Below are 27997 nucleotides of genomic sequence, written 5' to 3' on the forward strand. Positions count from 1 at the left end.
GAAGAGTCATACCAGACTCAAAACTTTAACTCTGTTTCTCTCTCCACGTGTGCAGCCAGAGCTGCTGAGTTTCTCCAGTATTCTGGGTGTTTGTTTCAGATTACCAGCAGCAGTAAGGCTCACTGCAGATAAAGGCAAAATGCCGTGGATGCTAGACATTTGAAACAAACAGAGGGGATGAACTAAACCTCCCTGGTCTCTGCTTCTTTTTCCTCTCCAGATTACAGATTTAACAGCAGTCTGCATTCTATGCTTCCATTTATAAAGTGACTGATGGTCAGTGGAAACATTTCCACTGAATTCTTCTCGGTCAGCTGCAGACTGATGTGGAGATTGCTGTTCCCTTTCAGTCATGCTGTCAGTACTGCAGCCGTGTTATCCTGGAGGGAGAGAGTGTGTGCAGGAGGAGAATATGTCTATGCCTGCTGCAGGGGGTTTGTCCCCTCCAACCGCGTCCCCCTGTGGCTGAGACAGAAGCGACAGCACAGACCCCCCCCCCCCCCTCCCCTCCCGCTGCTGGAACTCCCACTCTGGGAGCAGTCCTGCAGTTAAAGAGCCCCCACCTCCCCCTCCAACAACAATCCAGTTGGAAGCTGTGAATTCCCAGCTGCTGAACCATCAAGGTCACATTTGAAGTGAAATGAGTTCGAACTGACTGACTTGCTCCAAGTGCAGATGGAAATACAGTGAGCCGCCTCTACCACCAGTAAGTGCTTCATAACCCGCCCAAACGCTGCAGCCATGTGGAAACTCAAACGTAAGTTGTTCTTCATTTCATTGCGGTCTTTACGAGTTGTTGATTGAGAATCCCCCCTCCCCCACCCCCCGAAATAGTTTGACAGAGCAGACAAGGAGAAATCTTTGTCCCACCTGGAAAAGGATCGAGAGCTAAAAGGCATGGGTTTAACACGGTTTGGGAAGAATGCAACTGAAGAAAGAGACTGGTGTGGGTTTGGAATGCACTGTCTGGGTAGGGTGAAGAGAGGGTAAAATCAGGACGGATGTTCCCAATGACTGGGGAGACCATTACAGAAGGTCACTGTCTAAGGAGATCATTTCGGAGCTGAGATGAGGAGAAACATCTTCACCCAGTGGGCGAAAGTGAGGACTGCAGATGCTGGAGATCAGAGTCTAGATTAGAGGGGAAGGTCAGCCAGCATCTGAGGAGCAGGAAAATCGACGTTTCCGGTAAAAGTCCTTCATCAGGAATGAGGCAGGGAGCCTCCAGGGTGGACAGGTAAATGGGAGGAGGTTGGGGCTGGGGAGAAGGTAGCTCAGCGTACAATAGGTGGATGGAAGTGGGGATGAAAGTGATAGGTCGGAGAGGAGGGTGAGCGGATAGATGGGGAGGAAGATTGGCAGGTAGGACAGGTATGAGGATGGTGCTGAGCTGGCAGGTTGGAACTGGGTTAAGGTTGGGGGAGGGCAAATGAGGAAACTGGTGAAGTCCACATTGATGTCCTGGGGTTGAAGTGTTCACCCAGATAGTGGTGAGCCTGTGGATTTTTCTGCCACAGAAAACAGTTGATGCCAAAAGATTCTTTCTGAGGTCTAAAAGGATCAAAGGGTATGGGGAGAAAGTGGGGACTGAGTTGAAGCCATGATCATACTGAATGTGGAACAGGCATCAAGGGCTTAGTGACCTACTCCTGCTCCTATTTTCTATGGAAGTGTGGAGAAGGTAAATTCAATTGAGGCATTCAAGAGTACATAGGAACTTATTTAAATACAAATAATTGTATGGGGAAACAGCAGGAAATTGGCACCAGGTCAAAATGTTTGGGGAACTACAATGGGCCAAATAGCCTCCTGAACAATATACGGGTTTTGTGACATTGGCTAACCAGTAGCTGCTTATTCATAGGGATAATGCGATTACAGGTTGAAAAAGACTGGGTCAGTTTAATTCACGTTTTACTGGTGACACAAAGTGAGGATAATGGAGTTAAATAATCATGGCTATTGATCTATTAATTCAGCTATAGCAGGCATAGGCATTTCCCATTTTTATTATGACCAATTCATTGATTTATAGAGTTAGACAGCATGGAAACAGACCCTTTGGTCTAACTCATCCATGCCGACCAAGTTTCCCAAACTAAATTAATCTGTTTGTCTGCACTTGGCCCATATCCTTCTAATTCTTTCCTATTCACATACCTATCCAAACATCTCTTGAATGTTGTAACTACACCTGCATCTACCACTTCCTCTAGCAGTTCTTCTCACATATGAACAACCTCTGTGTGAAAAAGTTGTCCCTCAAGTCCCTTTTAAATCTTTTTCCTCTGACCTTAAAATTGTGCCCTCTTGTTTTGAATTCCCCAATCCTAGGGAAAGGACCTTTGCTAGTCAGCCTATCTATGTCCGTCATGACTTTATAAACCTCTATAAAGTCACTCCTCAACTTCTATGCTTCAGTGAAAACAATTCCCAGCTTATTCAGCATGTAATAACTTATAACTCAAACCTTCCAATCGCAGTAACATCCTGTAAATCTTTTCTGAATCCTCTCCAATTTAATAATAGCAGGGCGACCGGTCTCACCAATATACTGTACAACTGCAACATGACGTCCCAAATCCTAAACTCAATGGTCTGAGCAATGACGTCAAGTGTTCCAAATGCCTTCTTTACCACTCTGTCTACCTGTGATGCAATTTTCAATGAATTATGTACCTGAACCTCCAGGTCTCTCTGCTCTACAACACACCCAGGGCCTTATCATTTTCTATGTAAGTCCTGCCCTTGTTCTACTTACCAAAATGCAAAATTTGTTGTTACTGAGATTTCTTTATGTCTTTGTTTTGCTGAAGAGCTGACTATTTTGTTGACTTCATATTCTTATGTCACATTTCTGCACATGTCACATCTTGTCCCATGTTGTTTCTAACAGCCCCACTGGAAATGCCGCTCAGTCTCAAGTACAAGCACATTTTGGAGGTTTGTATTCTGGAATAAAACAACATTTAAACTGTCATAACATTGCAAACATGGAAGGAGTGTGCATCAGCAATGTATATGTATTTGGCCACTAGCAATAAACAGTAGCATAATTAGTTGAGCTTTTTTTTTGCTTTTGTTTTCCTGTTAGGATTGCTGGCAAATATTTGCCCATTTCTAATTGTTCTTACACTGAGTGGCTTGCTCAGCCATTTCAAAAGTAAATCACATTGTGTGGATCTGGAGTCATATATAAGGCAGACAAAGGAAGGATGGTAGATTTCCATCGTTAAGTGGTATCAATGAATGAGATACAATATTTAACAACAAAAAAATGATAGTCATGGTCACTATTATTGAGACTAACTTTGATTCCAGATTTTTTTAAATGCCTTGAATGTAAATTCAATCTATAGTGATGAGATTTGAACCTATGCCCCCTTGAGTCTGGGCCTACAGGTCACTAGTTCAGTGACATTAACATTACACTATATCTCCCCATAACACTACGTAATTTATTTTGCATTTTAAATCTTTACATTGTGAGCACAGTTGTTTTTTGTTAGTCGATGTTGCCTGCAATAAGGTATATTTTGAATCTTCAGCAGAAAGTCCCACGCTGAGCTTTGCACAATAAGAAAGTGATCCGTTATATAATGGGCCAGTAATTTCCTGAGCCGTTTCCTGATGCCATAAAGCCTCTGGGTTTAAAGTATAATTCAAAACCAGTGGAAAATATATAAAACAATATTAATTAAAATGACATATAATTTGTTATAGACAACAAATCCTTACTAAACTCCTCAGATTGAGAGGTTTCATTGCCATTTTCATGACTTTGTGTTTGCACACTAAATTATGGATGTTGGAAATTTGAAATTTAAAAATTGCTAAATGTTGGATCTGGCAGTACCTGTGACAAGAGAAACAGTCATTAATATTTTGAGTCAAATCTCTTCTACGGTACTGAGGGAGGTAGAAATGTGATGAGTTTTATGTCGTTGACAGAGGGAAAGGTGGGACAACAAATGGGGTAGTCTGGGATGAATTAAATGACAAAGATGTCATGGTATAAAATGCAAAAAGACTGATGTTGCAGTTAAGAAAAATAAAGCATTTATCCAGACCGAGTGTAAATGGCAAACCAGAATAAGACCTCACATGGCAAAAACATAATCAAAATGGGAGAGAAAGTTTGTGGTCTGAGACTGTTGAATCCAGCAGGATGTACCATGCTAAACCTTATGATTAGAGTTTCACTGAAACACTGCAGCAGGCCATGAACAGTACAGAGAGCATGAGAGCAAGACAATGAATTTAAATGGAAAGCTACTGGCTGCTCAGGGTCATGCTTTGGGACTGAGTGACAGGTTTCTCAAAGCAATTATCATCCAGTCTGAATTTGTTTCCCCAAATGTAGGGGAGATTGCATTATCAACAATAAATACAATGTGATAAATAGAAAGAAATACATTACTTTACCTGGAAGAATTTGTTGAGGCACTGAACAATGTGGAGACAGGAGCTAAAAGGGCAAATATTACATTGTCTGCAATTGCACTGGCAAGAATAGATGGCTTAAGAAGGGGACAGAGGGCTGTGTTGATTGAGGCGTGGGCCAAGGGCATGAGATATATCGGACATGGAGAAAGAATGTGAAATGGTTGGTGTGGGAAGAGGTGATGGACTTCAGTATTTAAGTTTTTACATTCATCACATTCCTGATGAAGGGCTTATGCCCGAAACATCAATTTTCCTACTTCTCGGATGATGCCTGACCTGCTGTGCTTTTCCAGCACCACACTCTCGACATTCATCATTACAACAATGCCAATGCCCCAGTGAAATGGAGATGTGTTCTCCAATCTGCCAACCTTATCATCACCATTGCCACTTCAGGCCCATCTCCCCAATACAAAAACATGTTTTTTTTTAGGACTCCTTAGTGGAGATGGGTGTGGAATTGGGGAATTCTTGATACCAATAGTCATTTCCTCATGAACATCTGTTGTGGGGGCCAGGAAGTTCCATTTGTGTTTTACCACCTAATTGCAGTTGGAGGCATGCTCAATGACCATTGACTTTGCACACCATCCACCGTCCCCAAACAAGAAAGCTTGCTGGATCAGTTTGCTAAGTGCTTTGCAGTGAATCACAGGCTTTGATGTTGAAGTCCAACGTCAAAAGAAGCTGCTGGCCATCAGAAGTAGTTAGCTTCTGGGTCCTAAATATTGCAGTTGGAGACTTAGTCTTAAAGGTAACTAACAGTGATGAATTAAATCTTTTTGTTTGAGTCTTGCAGGGTTAGGTTTGCAAATCTTGTTGTGGGGTTGGGAGTTGTCAGACACGAGGTCTGGTGGTGTCTTCTTGAGACCCACCCTTGATCTCCATCCCTGTTTATTGATTGGCTCCAGATTGGGGCAAGTGAGGCCTTGCCCCAAGCCTGAAGGCAGTCCAAGTTGGATAAACAGCCACTTTTTTCATTTGCTTGGGGAGTTGGATAAATTGGGCCGCAGGCTATTAAATTGTTAGCTGTTACATAAGGCCTTCAGTGATGGAGAATTGAGAAGATCCCCAATGATCATCGTTTGATTGCTGAGGTGGCAAAGGAACAGGCAAATTCCAAATGATCCAATTGTCCTTCTTGCCACTTCCTGGCCCCCTCCAGAGATGGGAAATTTGTGCCCTTAGAACCTAAACCAAACAAAATTATTTACATCAAATAATTAAGTGAAAGTTACAAGGTATAAAGCAGCAAATGATAGACTCTACAATTCTTTCATGCTCACATAATAAAGGCACCAATTACTTTTTTAACTAAATATAGCCTTTAGGGCAAGGTTTTCTCACATTAGCTTCATTCTGTTCTTTATTGTAGATAGGAATCCAGGATCTCATCTACTGCTGATTCACAGCTGAAACTGGTACACCCTTGTAAAACTGGTTCATCACAGAAATATAATAACAATCCCATTGAATTATATAAAAACAAAAAGCAGCTGACATTTGAGACTGATAACTGAGGTAGATCGGCAGCCATCCACATATGGCCATATGACTCTTGACAAAATCGGAATTGTGAACAAACTTTTGATTATGCTCTAGTTCAAACAATTAACCACGTAGACACATTGATTTGACTTCTTGAGCAACTAAAGCTTTGCTGCAGCTGATGTGCTTGGTCCCATTAGATTACTTAATAGGATAAGAACCCTTGGTGCAGGATGTGGTACATTAGCATGGATAGAGGATTGGTTAATGCGTAAGGACAGTGAATTGGGGGGGGGGGGAGCATTTTCAGATGCAACCTATAACTAGTGGAGTACCAAAGTGTAGTCACTACAATTATTTGCAACATATATTAATGACTTTGAAGAGGAAAATGTTACTAAGTTTGTAGATGACACAAAAATAAATAAGTGATGGAAGACAGGTAGTGGGAATAACACAGTGTCTGCAGAGCAATATAAGTAGCTTAAGTGAGTGGATGAAAATATCATCTGGGAAAATATGGTTTATGCACTTTGACAGTAAGAATAGAGAATCTGAATATTGTTTAAATGGAGAAAAGCCGCAGAACACTATAGATCAGAGAGATTGGGGAATCTTCATGCATAAAGCACAAACAGCTATCAGCCAAGTTCTGTGGTCAGTAGGGAAGACAAATTAAATGTTGGCCTTTATTTCAAAGGGAATGCAGTATTTAACGAGGCTAAAACTATACAAAGCATGACTCAGAACATGCTGAAGTTTGAGCCCCTTGCCTAATATAAGATTCAATAGCCAGAGACTTTTCCCCAGGGCAGGATCGACTGGTACGAGAAATCATAGTTTGAAGATATTAGGAGGAAGGTATAAAGGAGACATCAGAAGTAGGTTCTTTACGCAGAGAATTGTGAATGCATGGAATGCGTTGCCAGCTGAGATGGTGGAAGTGAAGTCATTGAGGACATTTAAGCGACTGCTGGACATGCACATGAATAGCAGTGAGTTGAGGGGTGCGTAGATTAAGTTACTATATTTTACATTAGGATTAAGTCTCGGCACAATATCGTGGGCCAAAGGGCCTGTTCTGTGTTGTACTTTTCTATTTACTGGCATTGGACTTTGGAAACAGTCCAGAGAAAGTTCATGAGGCTGATCCTGAGTACTGTGGGACTGTCTTATGAGGAGAGGTTGAGTAGATTGGGCCTGTATTTATTGGACTGTAGAAGTGTGAAAAGCAACCTTATTGAAACACACAAGATTCTCAGGAAAGTTGACAAGATGGATGCTGAAAGATTGTTTCCTCATAAAGGAGAGTATTGGACCAAAAAGCATTATCTCAGAATAAGGGATCGCACATTTAAGGCAGAGATGAGGAGGGACTTCTTTCACAGAAAGTAGTGAATCTGTGGAATTCTTTATGAGAGGACTATTTAGACTGGATCATTAAATATATTTAAGGCTGAGTTAGATTTTTAATCAGTAAGGGCAGCAGAGTTATGGGAGAAGGTAGGAAAGAGGAGTTCAGGATTATCAGACCAGCCATGATTTCTTTGAATGGTGAAGCAGAATCAATGGGCTGAATGGCCTTCTTCTGCACCTACATTTTGTTTTTTGCACATGACTTCTATGCAAGAAAGATTTCTTGTAATGATGGTTTTAAACACATTGCAGTGTTGTTATCAAAACAAAATACAGGTAAAAGCTCATCACAAACAATCATCCACTTTTATTATAACCACATGCTGTTAAATACGTGCTGTCTAACATTCAGTATGTGTCATATTGCATTCCTCATCTATTTGTTTTTGATTGCGATCTCACAGTGTAGGTTATCTCAGTAGTTTGGATCTAATGATTTTACAAAGCAATGATGTACGAATGAGCAGTACAGTTATGTAAAATTGTGCACAGACTTAATTTCCACTTCATGTTTCTTATTTCAAATTAAAGGAATTGTGATTTAAATCCATCAAAGTGATGCTGACACGATTGTTTATAATTTTAGCAATTAATGCCAAGTGATCCTACAATTTCACTTAATCTTAAAAAATTGTCGGCTGAAGAAGAATTTCCAAACTTGGCCAGAAATCAGACTTATATGGCAAAGGTTCTTACAATTCAAATGTACAAGAGACTGAGGGCCAGAGCAACTCAAAGTGGCTTCACACTGGATGATATCATCCAACCTGGTGTTGATAAATCTGGTAAGTCTCAGTTTAATTTAAAAAATACTCCTTTAGTTTTCATTTAAAAGCTAATAATGTCACATTTTACAGCAACATAAATTAAAACATTTATAAATGATACCATTATGCTACTGTAAATTATACGGCATTAAAACGCTGTATGAAATATGAGCCATCCATCTTTTCAATAACTTGGGGCATTTCAGTTTTGCAAAGTTTTGTTTGACTTATTCCTGGGAATTTGTTAAGATGACATTTGATCATATGATATTTTGTCTACCGTTTACAACTGTTCCATTTTCCCTGGTTGGGTGTCAAGCCCTGATTGACATTTTGTTTTACAGTGAGATAAATCATGGAATTTATAAAGAAAGAAACTAAAAGAAAAGAAAGATTTAAGGATGCGTAATACTTAAATAAAAATGATTTACATGATGTTTCTACAGCATTGGCCTCGATGGGAAACGCAAAAATAAAACCATTGATTCAATCAAATTCATTGAGCAAAGTGAATTCTAACCAATATGTTCATAAATTTTACAATTTGTAGCAATGTATAACAAATTATAAATCAAACAAAAATGACACCTCATTGAATTCAGTGACTCCAATACCTCCAATACCTATTTACTTTAAAATAAACCCTGAAAGAACTGCGGATGCTGTAAATCAGAAACAAAAACAGTTAAATTGCTGGGATACCTGAGTTTCCTCAGTTCTGAGGAAGGGTCACCCAACCTGAAATGTTAACTCTGATTTCTCTGCACAGGTGCTGCCAGAGCTGCTGAGCTTTTCCAACAATTTCTGATTTTTGTTTCTAACTATCTACTTCCTTAAATTGATTGACAGCCAATCTGATTTGAAATTGAAACACGTTATCTGCTTGTTGTCCTTGCTGGACATCAGCCTGTTGTTTGTACATTAGTGGCCATTATCAATGTTTGGCTAAATTTCAAGTGCTAATGAGTGTCAGCATAGTAGCTGTTCCATTCACCTGAGAATGACTGAATGTTTCAAACTTTTGTACTTAAAGCTGTGAACATCTAAACTCTGGTGTATAATAGCTTCAAGTACAATGTACCAGTAGTTCCAGTTTATAAATTAAAGTCACAAGTGAGTTAAAAAGATTTTTAGGTCATAGAGACAGGAATTCTAGTAAGAGTTTGTATTTTATTTAATTTCTCAAGATTCCATTGGTAATAAGATAAGCAGCCCCGCTTTGTGGACATGTGAATTTTGTTATTTTTGCAATCCTTGATTTTTTCTGTTCCTGATTAAATGTGTAGTGACATATATGAATATACACATACATTATATACATTATATTTCCTACTGACTATTAGGGAAAAAGCAGCAATGAGTGGGTGAACTGATATGACATAGCCCTATGATTCACACTGCCATCAGAATGTCATATCTGAGTGCTGTGCAGTGAAGTCTCTCATGATAGCCTGCAGGTTGTGAGGAACATGCTTTTAGAAGGTTGACTCATCAGCAATCCTTCAATGTTTCAGATTGCCCATAGATTTGAAACATTACATGAAATGCTTGGGTATCCTGTTGACAGCATTAAAACATTGCCCTCTGCAAATCTTACAGTTTTTCTCAGTAGACCACTGAGCAATGATTAGATTAGATTAATTACAGGGTGGAAACAGGCCCTTCGGCCCAACAAGTCCACACCAACCCTCCGAAGAGCAACCCACCCAGACCCATTCCCCTACATTTACCCCTTCACCTAACACTATGGGCAATTTAGCATGGCCAATTCACCTAACCTAACCTGCGCATTTTTAGACTGTGGGAGGAAACCAGAAAACCCGGAGGAAACTCATGCAGACACAGAGAGAATGTGCAAACTCCACACAGACAGTTGCCTGAGACAGGAATTGAACCCGGGTCTCTGGCACTGTGAGGCAGCAGTGCTAACCACTGTGCCACCGTGCCGCCCAGAGAATGGACACGTGAATTGCCCATTGTACATGTCCCAGTATTAGCAGGCAATGTGCACCCTTGAAAAGCTGATTGATAGAATTAACCTTTCCCTCCAGAGCTGTATCGAATCATCTCTGATTCACACTATCACTGACAAGATGGGTGTAAGTGTGGGATATGTATGCTGGCCAGGCCCCAGCACACTCTCTGAACATTGGGTTTCAGCTCAGTGCTATGGGGTTTGATTAGCTCAGTTAGCTGGACAACTGGTTTGCAATGCAAATGATAGCAGGATTAATTTCCTACACTGGATGAGATTACCATGAAGGACTCTCCTTCTAAACCTCTCTTCTTGCCTGAGGTGTGGTGACCATCAGGATAAACCACTACCAGTTGTCTCTCTCCAATGAGAGAACAGTCCTATAGTCTGGTAGGACTAAGGTGACTTTACCTTTACGTGTCCACATTAAAGTGCAAGACCTTGCTTGCAATCATCAACATGGCAGCTCAAGGATCTGTGAGGTCTGAGGCTACCTGTGGTCAAGGAGCTGGTTGACTGAAAGAGATGAGCAATGCTCTGTCATGACAACTTTACGCATCCTTAGAATGTCCAAAAGGCAGCTCATCTCTCACATGGGTATGATTTCATTTGGCCCTACAGTGAAAATAGTACTAAAGTTTAAGAATGCAAATTAGGATATTTTTACAAAAGTAAAGATTATGTACAATTATGTGTCACCAATGTGCCCTCAGAACATTATTTTTCTTCTCTTCCTCCCACTATGTCTAGGTTCAGTCCTGGTTTCCACAGTGGGGTTGGTGAGAGTCTGCTCTATCATTGACCCTGTTGGCTGATCATCTTGATTTGGGGGGTGGCGGGGTGGGGGGGGGATGCTTGGGCCTAATTCTGCTGAGAGGATCCCAAATGCAGGTTCACTTTTTTGAGCTTGAACCTCTGTTAGCTTTGGCATCATAGGCAATGGGGTTGGTGAATTGGGTGGTAGGGGTCATAAGGAGGGGCTGGGCTCCTCAGGACAGTCCTGAGAAGAAGCTTCTGAGTAGCCTGTGTGTGTAGTTCCTCCTCTGTCAGGGGGCCTGCTAGCGCCATCTTGTCTCCCTGAGAGGAAGGGGCAATTGAAGTGAAGTCGATGTCTCCCATCCTACTTTACCTTGTAGCTGTTGAGGTCCGTGCACATATCTGACAGAGACTGTGTACTGGACCTGTCTTTTCAGGGCAGTGGCTAAAGTCTCCATGGAGACAGTCAGGTGCATGCAAGCTACAGCCAGCATGGCACTGATAATGTTTATGGACTCCTCCATTCTTTAATTCAGTTCACCAACTGCCTCAGACTAACTTGCCTACTGTTCCTATGCCTATTTGAGCATTTTGACGGCCATTAATAGCTGACACCATGGAATCCTCTTCTGCCTGGGGCTGTACAGGTACCTGGTCTCTAGCAGTCCCAGGAGTGACAGAGATCTGGGAAGTTCTTTCCTTGATCAGATGCAGAGACACGTCAGTGATATGCTCCTTGGGTTGTGCTCCTGAGTTTAATCTATCTTCAAGAGAAAATGAGGTCTGCAGATGCTGGAGATCAGAGATGGAAATGTGTTGCTGGAGAAGCGCAGCAGGTCAGGCAGCATCTATCTTCAAACCCACCAAGGCAAATGTTTCTGAGACCCAGGTGTGCGAGTGAAAACCTTGCCATTGCACCCTGTGATAGTTCGGAATTTCCTCAGAGGTGGAAGTCAGGCTGAGGGCTGCCTGTGCTGGGTCTTCCAGTTGGAGGTTTGCTGGGTGCTGCTACTGCCTGTGTAAGAGACGGATTTAGTTGTGCAAGAGTTTGCACAGATTCAGAATGAGTTAGTGTGGTGTGCCAGCACAGCACTGTGAAGCTCATGGGTTGATTTTCCATGGAATTCACCCGGACCCCATCTGAGCAACCCTCCGTTGAATTAAAAGGAATGAGGAAACTGATGTTCACCAGCAACACCACCCAAGGCCGGCTTGGCTGAGGTGTAAGCTGATCTCTCCTGCAATGAGCCAAACAGAGTTCATGAGTCTCAGTGAGATGCATGTACAATTTCAGAGTTAGTTACTTGTGAGTGTGAGGTGGCAGAGAAGGATCGTGGCACTTAACCTTCTAGAGCACAAAAGATAATTTATTTTCTTCCTATGCTGTTGTACTTTCTGTCTAACCTGGGACACAGCACTGACTTGGGCCATTAGCTATGTCCACGCTGACTGTGTCTGGTAACATAGCTTCCTTTGGTGATCTGAAGTGTAAAGGATGGTCCTCCTCTCCACCAGCATTTCCAGGTCCCTTGCCCAAAGTGGAAAGCTAACACACTTTTCTGGACCATTTCCTCAGAGATAATGATACAGGGCCACAGTCTGTGGCCTAGTTCCTGACTTGCAGAATTTGAAGAACCAACAGGGCTTTAAATATGGCATCCTTGCTGTCTGCACTGGAAGGTGCTGGCAGTGGGAGCACTTAAGTCTCTCTTGCCATTTGATTCGACAGGAAGGCTGTCGGATAGCCCAGTGACAACCAATGAGGTGACCAGCAGAGCATTGCATGCAAAGATTCACTCAGCAATGGAGCAAATGAGCCAAGTACCACAAGTCTCACTCAATAAAGCTTGATAACTGAAAATGAGACAATTCAACCCAATGTTACTCATTTAAAACATTGCTATGGAACCACGGATATAATTGTCACTACTTTATTTGTTTGCTTGCCCAAATAGAATATTCTTCCACTAGAACTGTGGGTTGTGTGGCTGGAGATGCAGAATCATATACTGTGTTCATGGAGTTCTTTGATCCTCTTATTGAACTTTATCATCGTGATTATCAACTAAACAGAATGCACAGGAGCAACTTGAATCCAGAAAACCTAAAGGTAGCTTTATAAAGTTTGTTTTGTAATTTCTACATGTTACATTTGGAAAGAATAATATATCGAACAAGACCATTTCGGCCTGTTCCAATAGGCCTGTTCCAGAAACAAGTTTGCAAAGTTCCTTATTAATGTTTCCAACTTACTTTTCGATTTTGGGTGTAGACACACGTAAACACTTCAAACTCAGAAAAGCAATAAAGCAAAGGTTACCAATTCATATCAACATGTGTCTATATAATCCAAATTTAGCAAATGTTGTCTATAGATCATGTGCTTCCTGGCATAGCCGACCTCACTATACCACCACACACCGTCCACTCTCACCACACCCTGCCAGACGTGAGTGGCAAAAAGACCAATGTCTCCTGATGTACTTAGGCTATATTTTTCCTTATGGTCTTTAATCCATTCAAAATCAGACAGTTATATGTTTTTGTGAAAAAAAAGATAAGCACTGTTTTAACTACATTCACTGGAAGTCTCCTCCATGTATTTTGAGACTGTGTTAAAATAAAATTTTTACTGATTTCAAGCCTTACAAAATCAGGAAATAAACTTGGAAAAGACAGGCTACTTCATTATCCCACTGTACATTGGTTGCAAAGTTTTCATTTTCAAATCCCCCCATCACTATGCAACCTTCCTCCAGGCACACTTTCCCCTCCTCCTTTCTCTTCCAGCTTTGATAAACAGCACAATTCCCTCTTCCACCCATTCCACTACTGAAGGGAAACCCTTAAACCATCAGGCTCCAACAGTTCAAAATTTCTTTCATAAACCCTCCATCCTGCCTCCTCATCTGCAAAAACCTTAAAAGTACCAGTGTCTCCATCAACTCCCCTTGTTCATTTCCTATTTCTGAGCCCCGACTGTGAAGTTGCCTGTGACACTTTGCTACATTAAATGTGCAGATTTACTGTAGCAGACAAAAGTCTTCATCTTTGTTCCAGTAAAAAAATGCAATTTAAGTTTCTAGTGACATTTTCAAAAACTATTCATTAACTGTTCTAACAGTCCTTTTTCACTTAATAAGACTTTATTTATTACCTAATCCTTTCTCTATTAATCTATTTTCAAACTTTAACATCCATCTAATGTTTTTAGAGAATGTTTTATCATTTATGTTATAAGTATTGTATAGACAATGTTATTTTTAGTTTTTAATAATGATTTCTAATGGAAATATAGAAGTTCTATTTTGCTCATGGTGTTGTGGCAATGTATATATAATTTGACATGCACCCACCAGCGCTGATTTACTTCCAATACTACTTGCTGTTCTATATTTCATGAAGTCAACAGTTTCTGCTTACATTTAAAAGGTTAGAATATTAAATCATTATTTTCCAGAAAGTCCAATTTCTAACTTTGCTTCTCGCTGGTCCTGTCATCAGTGCACAGGGAAATTCCTCCTGATGGAATTGCATTTCTTCTCTAAATGCCTTCACACCCAAATTTGTATCACATACCTGGCATAACTGCAAGTCAGAATGGGGTCTAGTCAAAATAAAACTTGTACTGTTACAATCCAAGCTAACGTTATTACTAGACAAGAGAGATTCCATACTGCAACCTAGCATGATAGATGATGTTTCGTTTTCTTTTGATTTGAACAGTTTTCACTTGCTGAACTATTAGCACATGATGCTGTAGATTTTAAAAACAAAACAGAAGTTTATTAACAAAAGAAATAAAGATAAAATAGGATAAACAAACTGTCTACTATTCAAATATTTTTAAATAGACAGTAAAAGTGCAATGTAATTAATCCCAAAACATTCATTTATAAATTGAAAAGAGAAACAACAGTTTTTGTAAAGCATCCAAAACACAGTCCTGGTACAGTCTCCGAAAACACACCTTGTATAGTCCCCCAAAACATAACTCATACCAGCTTTGAGTAACCTCCTCTGCATTTTATCCCAATTTTTTAGCTCTGGGAGTATCACTATCTTTGCTTTCACTGAATCTTCCCATTCTCGGGAGCACTAGTCTATACAAGCATCTACAAGCATAGGACTTCACAGGAAGTCAAAGTGAAAATAGAAAAAATCTCTCTCTAAATTTAAAAAGCCCTTTCTGATATTCTAAACTGGAGTTTGTTTATCTTGTGCAGTTGTAAAACCCTACCAATGTGTATTAAAAAATTAAAGCTTATAAATTATATAGTCTCAAAAATTCTTTTGAAATAAATCACAACAGGTAAGAAAAAAACTAAAGTCAGTTATGATCTTCAGACACACAGAAAGCCCACATTATTAATAAAAAAAAACAAAACTTATAAAAAATTATAGTAAAGTCATACAGTCTACACTACATTAACTAACCATACAATTGGGCTGGCAGTGCACAATGACAGGAGCTCCACAAACCTTGTACTGAGTCTATGGATTAAAATCCTTATGTTTACACTACTTGTATCCATTAATTAATAACAATTGAATGGCTGGTTAATAAAAGGCCTGTAATTATTTATTACCCTTCTCCCTGCAGGGTGGAGCTGATTTAGATGAACTCTATGTGTTGATCTGTCAAGTGAGCACAGGACGTAATGTGGATGATTTTTGTTTCCCACCTCACTGCAGCCGTGGAGAGAGACGTGCACTGGAAAAACTTGCCAAAGAAGGTGATTTATTTTGTTTGTTCATTATTGAAGAAATTAGAAATAACAGAACATTTACCTAAATCTCCAACATTATCCATATTTGAATCCTGCCAATGATACCAGAGGTCACATGATATCAACTTTACAAATGACTTCTGATATGCCTGTGACAAAAGCAACCTTCTTTGTTTGTCTCAATGTATGCAGTCTTTGACAAGGTTGACCACAGCATTCTCCTTTGAGACCTCTCCCTGTTGTCCAGTGCATGAGACCATTCCCCTTCCGCCTCCACCCTCATCTCCCTAACATCCCCTGACATTTCACTTGTCTCAGATTATCTATTGTTTAAACCCTCATTTGTGGCTTTTTAAAAGAAAATCTCTAGTGTGGACTATTCCAACGCATTCCTCTTGGTCTGCCACATTTAGATTACTTACAGTGTGGAAACAGGCCCTTCGGCCCAACAAGTCCACACCGACCCGCCGAAGCGTAACCCACCCATACCCCTACATTTACCCCTTTACCTAACACTACGGGCAATTTAGCATGGCCAATTCACCTGACTTCTCATTCTCATTCAAGATCATCCAGCACTCTAATGCTTAACTCAATTAAGCTTCATTCACTTGTCCTACATTGACTCCTGGTAAAGCAGAATTTTAAAATTCTCTTGCTCATTTTTAAATCCTTCTCTGATTTTTGCTCTCCTTAATGCTATTATCTCCTACTATCCCCACAACCCTCCAAGGTATAGAGTCATTGCGTCTTACAGCACAGGAACAGACCCTTTGGTCTAACCAATCCATGCCAACCATAATCCCAAACTAAACTAGTGTCACCTGCCTGACCCTGGCCTATATCCCTCCAAACATTTCTTGTTCATGTAACTGTACCCACATCCACCACTTCCTCTGGAAGTTCATTCCACACACAAACCACTGTCTGTGTAAAATAAATTGCCCATCATATCTTTGTAAAATCTTTCTCCTCTGACTTTAAAGATATGCTCTCTAATTTTCAAATCCCCCACAGGGAAAAAAAAACACCTGCCATTCACCTTATGACTTTATAAACCTAAACCGCCTATAGTCCAGTGAAAAAAAGTCCAAACCTATCCAGCCTCTCCTTATAACCCACACTTCCATTCTTGGCAACATCCTGGTAAATCTCTTCTGAACCCTCTCCAGCTTGATAATATCCTTCCTCTAACAGGGCTGATATCTGTGCTCACATTTTGAGCATTACTGAGTTTAATCATTCCACCATGGTTGACTGTGCTCTGGGCTCTGGAATTCCTTTTGTAAACATCTGATCTCTACTCATTGTCCTTTCCCTTTGACCAAGCCTTTGATCACCTGACTGCATATATTCTTATGTCACGTCATTGTTTATGCCTTGATGCTCCTTTGATGTGTTTTATTAAATTAAAGGTGCTATATAAATGCCATAAGTCCCATTTCTCTGGCTCAATAATACGTTTGTTGCATATATATTGACATTAATGTCAACCCACCTTTTCAGCCATGGCATTACTCACACTACCAGTCAGTCTCAATTTTGCTCCCATCAAAGTTTTGTTTTATTTACTGATACCTTATGACTGGTCGCAAGGGATCAAGCAGGTAATATGAGCTCTGTTGTGAATATGCATAGAGTTGAAAACACATCGACTTTTTGCATTGGATGCTTACAAAATTTCAAAACAACACACCCACTCTTACTTTTATATTTGGTGCATAAGTCAACAATGGTTTTTAGAGGGATTTTTTCAATGTTTTAAATGTTGATTCAGACACCAATGTCTACGGTATAATCTGGTGTTTCGTTTCAGTTTTAGCATTCGCTAAACTATTGAGTGAATTGAGTTTTATCACCATCTAGTGGTAATCTAGTGATACAACATTAGGTAAAAACAATGACTGCAGATGCTGGAAACCAGATTCTGGATTAGTGGTGCTGGAAGAGCACAGCAGTTCAGGCAGCATCCGAGGAGCAGTAAAAATTCCTGATGAAGGGCTTTTGCCCGAAACGTCGATTTTACTGCTCCTCGGATGCTGCCTGAACTGCTATGCTCTTCCAGCACCACTAATCCAGAATAGTGATAAAACACTACAACTGTTGCTCTTGTCATCAGACAGAATAAGCAGCTATTGATGATCCATCAACAGTCGCATCCGAAAATAACATTCTGCTTTATGCTATTTTTATCATCTTCCATTCAAAGAATATTTAGGATGCTAATGAAGCATTCACCCACACTTCTTTGTCTATTTGTCTGTCTATGATCCCATGTAACCATACAGTTTTAGATAAATGTAGACTACTGTACACATAATTTGATCACTGTTCATTTAAACTAAAAATTTCCAACATTTTTGCATTGCAATAGAGGAATACTTCTACAAAAAGAACAAAATGTGGAGCTTTTAAACAAGATGATACTCAGATAAAACCTCTTGCTTTAAGTTTATACCTCTCTAAACTCATCAGCTAATATTCCATAGAAATCTGTTTTTGGGCTGACATTGCGCTATGCTGAAATTTTCAATGTTTTATAATTTAATAATTACCCCACCATTGAACCTAGCTCACATATCCCCACAATTTGTTCACTTCATTTGATATAATATAATTTAACTCATGAGTAATATTTGTTAAATTTGCAGTACATGAAATCCACTTAAATGCAAATACTTTGTTAGAATCCATACAACATCAGATTAATTTGAGATGATTCATTGCAACCATATTCTTGATTTGTCATATATGAAACTCCATCTTTACAAGTTCTATTTAAATGCATGAAAAGCCTCTTGGTAACATTCAGCCATAGTGATAATTTTCTTGTTTGTTACAAAGAGTCCTTTGGTCAAACAATGTCTGCCAATTGGAGATAAAATGTTCTATGATTCAATTTAAAACAAAAAGAAGAGAATTCTCTCTTTATCCCAGGAAGCATTCTTCCTCAACCAAAAAGACCAAACCTATGTGGAAACTTCATGCAGACAATTTGACTGCCAAGTTGTATATATATCAACTGTGACTACAGAACTAACTGATTGGCTGTGGTTCATTTGATACGTGGTGATGTAAGGTGTTTTGTAATTATTAATTTACTCTTTTCTTCCTCTGCTTATTCACTTTAGAGATTGAAATAGGTCATGGTCTTAAGATTGCTTGCCTCGATATTTTTGAATTGTAGCTTTCTTTTTACTCAACTTCCTCCTTGTTTCTCACACTAGCTGCCCATCCAACCTGATTACATTTCCTGATACCATTCAAGGAGCCCTATATGTTGTTTTGAACTTCAGGTCACACCCTAAGCCATATCTTTCTATTCCATTAATTGACCTTTCTCCACAATTACTTGTCATCAACACTCACTTGTTACCAGGTCGTGAATGCTTCAATGTTTTGTGATTAATATGATTTCAATGGGTCTTCTTTGTTTCCTCAGAAAATGTCTCCAGAAACTGAGCCTCGATCGGCCACCTTACATCCTAAATCAGAGAAGGATTCAACCCTATTTGCCTGGCTCCTTTCCCCTTTGTTTTATTTCAGGCCTTACCCCTCACCTTTGTCCATAAATAGGATCAATGTATGTGTTGAAACTATAATATAGAATCAGTTCATTTGCCTGACCCATTTAGGCTGGTGTTCGTTCCTTTCACAAGCAGTAATCCTAATCCCTTATTGTCGACTTTGTCTCCATTTTTCCTTATCCTTCTTTTCTTCAATCTAGCAAATTACTAAGTGATCACTGCTTCAGTCAGTTATTCCACTTTCCACAGTTTCACAACCTTCTGTGTGGAAACATTTTGTGTGCTTTTTGTCCAATATCAGTCACATTTAAACATATATTTTTATTCTTCTCCATTATAAATCCTACAATTACATAAAAATGTCTTCATAATTTTAAATATGTGATTTGCCCTGTTCTCTTAATAATATTGCCAATTTTAGAAGTCTTCTGTTGTAATTGTACTTTCCTATATCTAGCAACATTCTGGTTACTCTGTGTTGCACCATTTCTATTATCCCAATATGCTTCCTATAGAAAGGAACCTAAAATGGGATACTCTACTGTACCTGCGGTCTTACTACTGGTTTTATGCAGATTCACCACTACACCCTCAGATATGCCACTCTAAATGATGTTTCTAAAAAGATAATGTTGTTACAGTCTGTTCCTACCTCACTCCATTACAAACTCACTTCACATATGCTTTCTGCTCAAACTGTCCAGAATATCTATCTGACAGTCCATCTTTTATGACAGAACACCAAATCAGACCAAGTAGATCTATGGGAAAACAGTGTATAGTAATGGATGGATGCCTGTATGAAAGGAGATAACTAAGCGTGAGGCCATTTCCATTGAAGAAGGCAACAGTTGTTCAAGTGCATCAATAAACTTGCTATCTTTTAAATTCCTGATTGTGATATGGATATCTACTATTATTGCCATCAATTATGTAAATGGCTGCTTTGAGTCAACTTTTATTGTTCTGCTGTGATGTTTTACAGTGCAGCCTTTCTTAATGTCATAACTTCTGATTTTGTCAAGAGATTGGCACCACTAACAACTAACTAAGGTGCTGTCACTTAAGGATGTCTAATTTTAGCAGATTTCCCCCCAAAAATATTAATTACAAAATGCTATTTAAAATTGCATCTTTTATTATTCTTTTCCTGTTTTTATTTTTACTTTTAACACTTTGAAAAAAAAAATGTTGTGAGTGAACAGTTTTCATTTCCATACCACTGCTGATATTTTTGTCCACTGCTTTTGGTCTCTTTGTGATTTGCCCAAAGAGACCTCTGAAAATTTGTTTAAGAAAGGAACAACCTGGAAACTGGCCAGTTTCCCTGTCATGCATAGAACATACACTGACAGCTGAATAGTGGCAGCAAGCATTCCTACAACAAAGACTGGTATTTGCTGTGGCTGCTAAGTTAACATCAGCATTGCTGCACACCATGGATTGAATGCAGTAGAGCTATAATAGACTCTTTGGTTTTCAACAACTAAGCAGTTAGTTTACACTTTTTGGTGACTTGGATTGAGGAGAATGACCTATGGTGCATTTTGTATTGCATTGCTGATACGTTATATGGGCGTATCCTAAATTATGCTAATATATTTTAATCAAAATGATTACAATGTCGAGCTATGGAGTATAATATTTTCCCCAAAAGTAATTAGACATATTCAATTGCACAGATTGCAATTTAAAAAAAACTAAAGGAAGACTTGCATTTATATAGTGTCTTTCATATTTGTCTTTTACAAGTATGGGCCAAACCAAGGCAGGTGTTACTGGTTTAGTTTGGGAACATGGTTGGCATGGATTAGTTGGACTGAAGAACTATACAGCATCCAAACAGGCTCTATGATTCTGTAAATGCATTATAATCAACAAAGTGTTTTTGAAGTGTAATGTTGTAATATTAGAACCACAAAAGCTATTTGCACACAGCACTCTCCCACAAACAGCAATGTAATAATGACCATATCATTTGTATTCTTCTAACTTTAAGGGATAAATATTGGCCAGAATACAGGGAATGCCCAGATGGACATGTAAATGGGACTTCAGTTTACTATCTCCTCTGAAAGATGCATTTCTACATGCACAGTATTCCGTCAGTACTGCACCTAATGGCAACCTTCATTTTTGTGCTGGTTTGGAAGTAATTAAAAAAAAACTTTTTTGTAAAATGATGTTTTTATGAAGCTAAAAGCTCATCATCTATAGTCTATGCAGGTATTAACCATAAGTGTTTTCATTTACTTTCTCTTGACAAATTATAAACTACAGCCCTCAGTGCATTAGATGGTGAATTTAAGGGAACGTATCATTCGCTGAAGAACTTAAGTGAGGAGAAACTTCAGAAACTGACTGCTGCTGGAATCCTTACTGATAACCTTATTTCTCCAATAATGCTTTCATCTGGTATGGCCAGAGATTGGCCAGATTCTCGGGGAGTCTGGTAAGTTTTCATTTTAATCTAAAATGTTTATCAAGGGCAATGGAACTGCATATTGCAACCAAGAATGATAAATCCTGGGCTTGCTTTTTCCATGTTATTGACTTTCTGATCTTGGTTGTTCTGAGGCACTGGAATCTTATGCCAATCACAAGTGGACTTAGGCCACCTTGTTTCTCCTGCTGGAAATCCAAAGTAGCATCAAGAGACTGCTGAGCATTTGGTGAGCAAAATAGTTGGTTACAAAATATCTATAGTCTGGAGATAGCTGTATCGCAAAAGAAAAAAGAATGGAATCAAATGGAGGTCCTGCCTCAGATTGGTTTCATCCATCCATTAGGGTGACTTTGGAGAAACTATGAGAAATTTGTTTGGCCATAGCAGGAGAGAATGGGGAACTTACATTTATTAAAAAAAACATTGACATAAGGCAGTTTGTACAAATTGGATCTTCCTGAGAATCTGAATAAATTTGCATGCATTTGTAAAAATGTTACATCTTCAAGAAAATTTTTTAAAATTATCTTCTTGTTTTTCAAATTCAACCTTATTGCTTTATGATACTTAACAAAGTAGGTGAAAATTTCTGACTTTCTCAAAACTTAGTTCTCTCAAAACAATAGTTGTGCATTAAATGAAAATTAAATGCTAAAAATAGTTAAGATAGTCAGGTGCAGAGAAAGAGCTAATGAACAGAATTTAATTGCCGCACCAGGGGTGGGTGGTGGGAAAGAGCTGGAAAACTGGTCAAATCCCCACTGTGGCCATTTTTAGGAAGTCCTAAGGGATTAAGTCCAAACCTGGCACATACCTGCTCATTGTCGGTCTTCCTGGTTTTCTGGGGGAAATTCCACCAATTCACAGACTTCCTGCTGCTGTGCAGAGAACTGTTGGCTGATTCAAGGTATTGCAACAGTATTGCAGAGCGACCTACATCAGAGATTGATGATGGAGCCCAAGAAAAAAGGTGGAGCAGTTCTATCAGGGCCTGCAAGAGGAATTGAATTTCAAAGAAATTTACGTGATCATAAATTTACCTTCTGCAGGCACAATGATATGATGAATTTTATTGTCTGGGTCAATAAAGAAGACCATCTTCGCATTACTTCCATTCAAGATGGTGGAAATATGAACCAAGTGTTTACACGCTATTGTTTGGGTCTTAAAAAGGTATGCAATTGCTTTCATTTTCTCATTACATTCATTTCAAAAAGACCAAATGAATGTAAAATTAAAGCAAAATACAGCAGATGCTGAAAAACTGAAATAAAATTGAATGTTCATAATTTGTCAACATTAGGATACAAGAAATTTCCTAAGATGTTTCCAACTTCATTTTTTCTATCTGGCAGAAATGTCTGCGAAGTCATAAGTTTATTCTGTGGAATGGTAAGGCAAATTTCATCAGTGTACTCTTCTGCACTTTCCACGAATTGGCTAGATACTTTCTAGATGAAGCTTCAATATTCTCCATTTGGATCAGTGTGTGTGGCATCAAAAAGGCTAAAATTAAGAATGGTAATTCAGGGAAGATACAAATTAGTTACGTTGCTTTATTCCTTTCTTAGCATAGCGCTTAGCATATTGTTTGGTATTTCCCAGTAGAAAGCAAGGGAGACTCTTTGCCAGGCTATAGTTTCTATTGAGAAGCAGCTAATGCGTGTGATGTTGGTAGAAGTTGGGAATCCAGTCTCACCAGAAAGGAAGGATTAGTGGTGAAAAGATTAGAAAACGACATTCCTTCAAAAATGACATGTATGAGAGTGCCTATATTTATGATGATGTACAGCTCGACTGCTATTACTTAGCTGGAATTAAGAGTTAGCCTGATAGTGGGTTTGGAGAAGATTTGTAGCTCAGGTTGAAGTTCTGGATGTAGGTTTGCTCGCTGAGCTGGAAGGTTCATTTTCAGATGTTTTCGTCACCATCCTAGGTAATATCGTCAGTGAGCCTCTGGTAAAGCACTGCTGTCACGTCCTGCTTTCGATTTATATGTTTGTTTCCTTGGGTTGGTGAAACAATCATCCCAACACCCACAAATGAAGCTGCATTAGAACATTATTTTAACGAGCCACCACAAACTGCAGCACAGGGGAACGATGAGGAGCAGAGGAAAATCACCTATATAGCATATCGAAAAAGAATGGGTACCCAATGAACACAGTCTGTCGGTTTCTCAGCAACAAAACCAAACAAGCAGACAAACACGCCCAGAAACCCTAGACACTCTCCTCTACATCAAAGACATCTTGGAAATGACTGCCAGACTACTCAGACCTATTGGAATCATGGTAGCCCACAAACCCACCAACACACTAAAACACCAGCTAATGAGCTTAAAAGACCCTATACAGACAAGCAAAATGAACATCATTTACAAAATACCTTGCAAGAACTGTAACAAACATTACATTGGACAAACAGACAGAAAACTAACCACCAGGATACATGAACATGAACTTGTCACAAAAAGACATCACTAGTATCCTTACATACAGATGAGGAAGGACACCACTTTGACTGGGACAACCCGTCCATCCTAGGACAAGCCAAACAGAGACATGCACGAGAATTCCTAGATGCATGGCATTCCAACCGGAGCTCTATCAACAAACACATTAATTTGGTTCACATCTACTACCCTCTGAGAAAAAGAACAGGAAATGACATCACCACAGGAAATGACATCACTAACCTAAGGAAACCCAAGCACATAAACAGAAAGTAGGACATAACACCTGTGCTTCACTTGAGGCTCACTGATATGGTGACAAAACATCTGAAAACGAACCTTCCACCTCAGTGAGCAAACTTACATCCAGAATTAGCCTGGTACTTGAAGAGAAGACTGTTATTGGAGAGTGTGTCTTTTTCTATTTGTTGATGACTAGCATTGAGCCATACACCTTTGGAAGTTGAAGAACTTACTCTTGTTCTTGATTTAGCTTGAAGAAATATACCAGCAGAAAAAACACCCCTTCATCTGGAAGGACAATTTAGGATATGTGTTAACCTGTCCTTCAGATCTTGGCACTGGTATGCGGGCAAGTGTCCTTGTTAGACTGAAGTACATCAGTAAACATCAGAAGTTCGGTGAGATCTTGCAGAGATTACGTCTAGAAAAGAAGCCTACTGGTACTGTATTATAAGAAAACACTTCTCACTAATGTAAATAACCAATGAAATAGAAAAAAAGAAGTATGTGGTAACCAAAGTCTGAATAAACTGACAATAACAAACATATAATAACATCTAACACTTCTGCACCTCATGTGAAAAGCTCATGCTACATCATCATAACATACTAACTTCTGACTTGATTTTATTTCAAGAAAATGCACAGAAAGTTTTTACATTTCTGAGGCGGATATCTGATTTGAATATCTTTTTTGCTTGTTCAATATCCTAACATATATATTTGCATATTGGGCTTATCTATGCACATATTCAAAGCTGGGATATACATATTTTATTATCCAAGTAAATGGTTTTGTTTTTCCAGTATAGCAATTTTACTGAACTATATAATTTGGCAAATACTTTTATCTTTTAGAATCACCTGTTGGGAGACAGTTACATCAGTGTGATTAAGTCTTGCACCCATCCCCATAACTGTATTTCAATCTCTATCAGCATTCTTTCCTTGCAAAAACATTAACTAGTCCCTCAAAGTCACAAATAACATCCAGGAAATATATTTTCCATACCTCTCCAAGCTAAAATTTTCAGTCATAGAGATGTACAGCAAGGAAGCAGACCCTTCGGTCCAACTCATCTATGCCGACCAGATATCCCAACGTAATCTAGTCCCATTTGCTAGCACCTGGCCCATATCCCTCTAAACCCTTCCTATTCATATATCCATTCAGATGCCTTTTAAATAATGCAATTGTACCAGCCTCCACCATTTCCTCATGCTCATGTTTGAATCAGTTCATGACCAACTTCTATCTCTGTAACTTCTAAACCCAGAAATTTCATTTTGGTTCAACTCTGGTGTTTTAAGACACCCCTATTGCCTTTGCCTCACCATTACTGCTTCTATCCTACCCTAAGTTCTGAACTGTGTTCACTAAACTGCCCTCCAACTTTAAATGTAACCACTCTTTAGTCGAGACTTTAGTCATCCCTTCATAATATTTTTTCCTCAATTTATAAAAACTTCTGTATTTCATTATAGTTGCATTTCATCAGGTTATACAAGGTGGCATCAGTTGCTTACAACTAGCCTACAGTCCACACTTCTAATATTTACCCCATCTTCAGCCATCAATGTCTTCCAGTGTCCACTGATGTGCCAGTCCTAAAGCAGGCCATTCCAACTGGGATATTAAACTATTAAAATTGCTTTCCAGACTCTGAGCCTAAATGTGATAGCTCCACTCCCACCAGACAGGTTGCTTTAAATTCTCCTAATCGGTTTCCATCCACATACCCACTTTGAATTCTGCTCTTGTACTTCAGGATTAAGCAACAACTCTGAGTGCTTTCATGCTGCTCCCCAACAAATTTTAACTGTAATCCTGGGCATCAACTATGAACAGCACAGTACTTTTAAAGTGCTGAAATATTTACAATACATATTCCAGAAATAGTATACTATAGGAATCTGAGCTCATTTCATTTTGGATTCATTATTGTTTATCTTTTGTTTCACAACAGTGCATTTTTTGATCTGCTAAATTCTTAGAAACTCTTAAGTTCCTGTAATGAAACATAAGTTCATTGACCAATTCTTCTAATAGCTATTGATTTACAGCAAAAACTGATTAAATGATAACAGGGCTATAATTTGCTGCAGTAAAACAACACATTTGATCACAACATTTATAGGCCATACATTGCTGGAAGTGCTAGCCAATAATGGCACTGAGGTAAATGAGGCAACTGGGACCAGAGTGAAAAGAGCAAGCAATTAGATTAAACTAATTAGATTGAAGAATTGTGAAATGAACACGATGAGGACTGCGAAGAAAGTTTGAATTAGAATGGGCAAACAACACCAAATCAGTACAGCAAGACCGCATTGAGAGAGAATGAAAGTACATAACGGCAAAGTAAAAAAAATTAAATACCCCAAAAAACAACACTGTACTTGTTGTAGTTATGACGGTGTCAGAGAGGTTCATTACCAGTAATTAACAATACATACTCTTTTAAAAACATTTTATAGACAGACAGAATTTTGATTGGCGTACTTTGTATCTACTGCATAAGTAAGGCAACTTAATCTAGATAAGTGTTGAGACAGTGAGATGTCATTTTCATTAACTTAATGGTGGAATGGAACAGGAACTTCTTAATTTTTGCATTAAAATGTACATCTGCTTCTCACCTGAAGTTGCTGTAAAATTTGGCATAATTTGAGTTCTATTAGCCTCATGATTTCTAATTATTACACCAATATTTGCAGAATCCTTTTCAACATCCTGTTCACTTTTATAGACTATTACAATCACTGAAACTATAGTTATATTTATTAACTGATCCTGAATCACTGTATCCTGTAGGTGCTGTGAATGCTTCTGCTGAAGTCTGGGACATTTCCAATGCAGATCGAATTGGTTTCTCAGAAGTGCAATTGATGCAGTTGCTAGTTGATGGCATTAAGCTGCTGATCAACATGGATAAACATATTGAACAAGGGAGACCTATTGAAGATCTTTTTCCCACTCAGAAGCAGATGGACAAATAATTATTTACAGCATAGAGATGGAAATTAATATTTCAGAGGAAGGATTCCTGCAAAAAATAACCTATTGATACAAATAAATATGCTTCTGAAATAAAACTAATTTACAAATGAGAACTGTTACATATTAATTATACATTTTTAAGATTTCAATACTTTTGAATGTAATTTTCTATACAAAGATCAATATCCAGGAATAAGAAATGTGATTCTTACACTACTGTCAGCAAATCGCAGTGAGCTAGAGGCTCACAGGAATAAACTGATACATGATAAAATGTAGCTTTGGGTATCTAAAGTGATCTCTAACAAATCAATACATGGTTTCTAGTGTGATTTTTTTTCGCCAAATTACTTTTGAAAGAAATAACATCTTGCTAAAGGTACAATTCCATGGATCCCAACTGCTCTTAAGAACCCCAGCATTATTCGTTTCTGCCTTGACAGTTAAATCCATCAAGTTGTTCTCTGCTAAACGCGTAGACTGCAGAAGTTTCTGCATATTCATCCAAAGCAGATACTCTGGCCAGTTTTCTAAAGAATAGACACATTGAAGGCATTTGTCTAAGCACATCTTAGCACAGACTGCAAATTCAAACAGATATTCTTCATTTGTATGAATTCAATGAATTGCGAGTGAGAATTTAAAATATCTTAATGCATTCTTGGGTGGATTGAGGAACAGGAAGAGGATCTTCAAATCTTCTTGTCTTTGTCATTTTAACAAGTGCTTAAAGAATAACTACCAGCA

The 27997-nt window shown here is 38.8% G+C and overlaps 1 protein-coding gene across 1 annotated transcript; it reads left to right on the plus strand.

Moving 5' to 3' along the window:
• The first annotated feature begins 531 nt into the window (after window positions 1-531).
• LOC122552802 (creatine kinase M-type-like) lies at window positions 532-27958 on the plus strand. The gene is made up of 9 exons (XM_043695761.2): window positions 532-757; window positions 2897-2943; window positions 7937-8135; window positions 12804-12958; window positions 15452-15584; window positions 21386-21557; window positions 22601-22724; window positions 24500-24689; window positions 27065-27958. Exons 1-9 carry the CDS (start codon window positions 742-744, stop codon window positions 27247-27249), a joined length of 1221 nt encoding a protein of 406 aa, XP_043551696.2. The 5' UTR covers window positions 532-741; the 3' UTR covers window positions 27250-27958.
• Window positions 27959-27997: the final 39 nt, after the last annotated feature.

The sequence above is a fragment of the Chiloscyllium plagiosum genome, unplaced genomic scaffold (genome assembly GCF_037043375.1).
Source record: "Chiloscyllium plagiosum isolate Xiang-an unplaced genomic scaffold, Cpla_swu_hap1 HiC_scaffold_10, whole genome shotgun sequence".
Classification (NCBI taxonomy): domain Eukaryota; kingdom Metazoa; phylum Chordata; class Chondrichthyes; order Orectolobiformes; family Hemiscylliidae; genus Chiloscyllium; species Chiloscyllium plagiosum.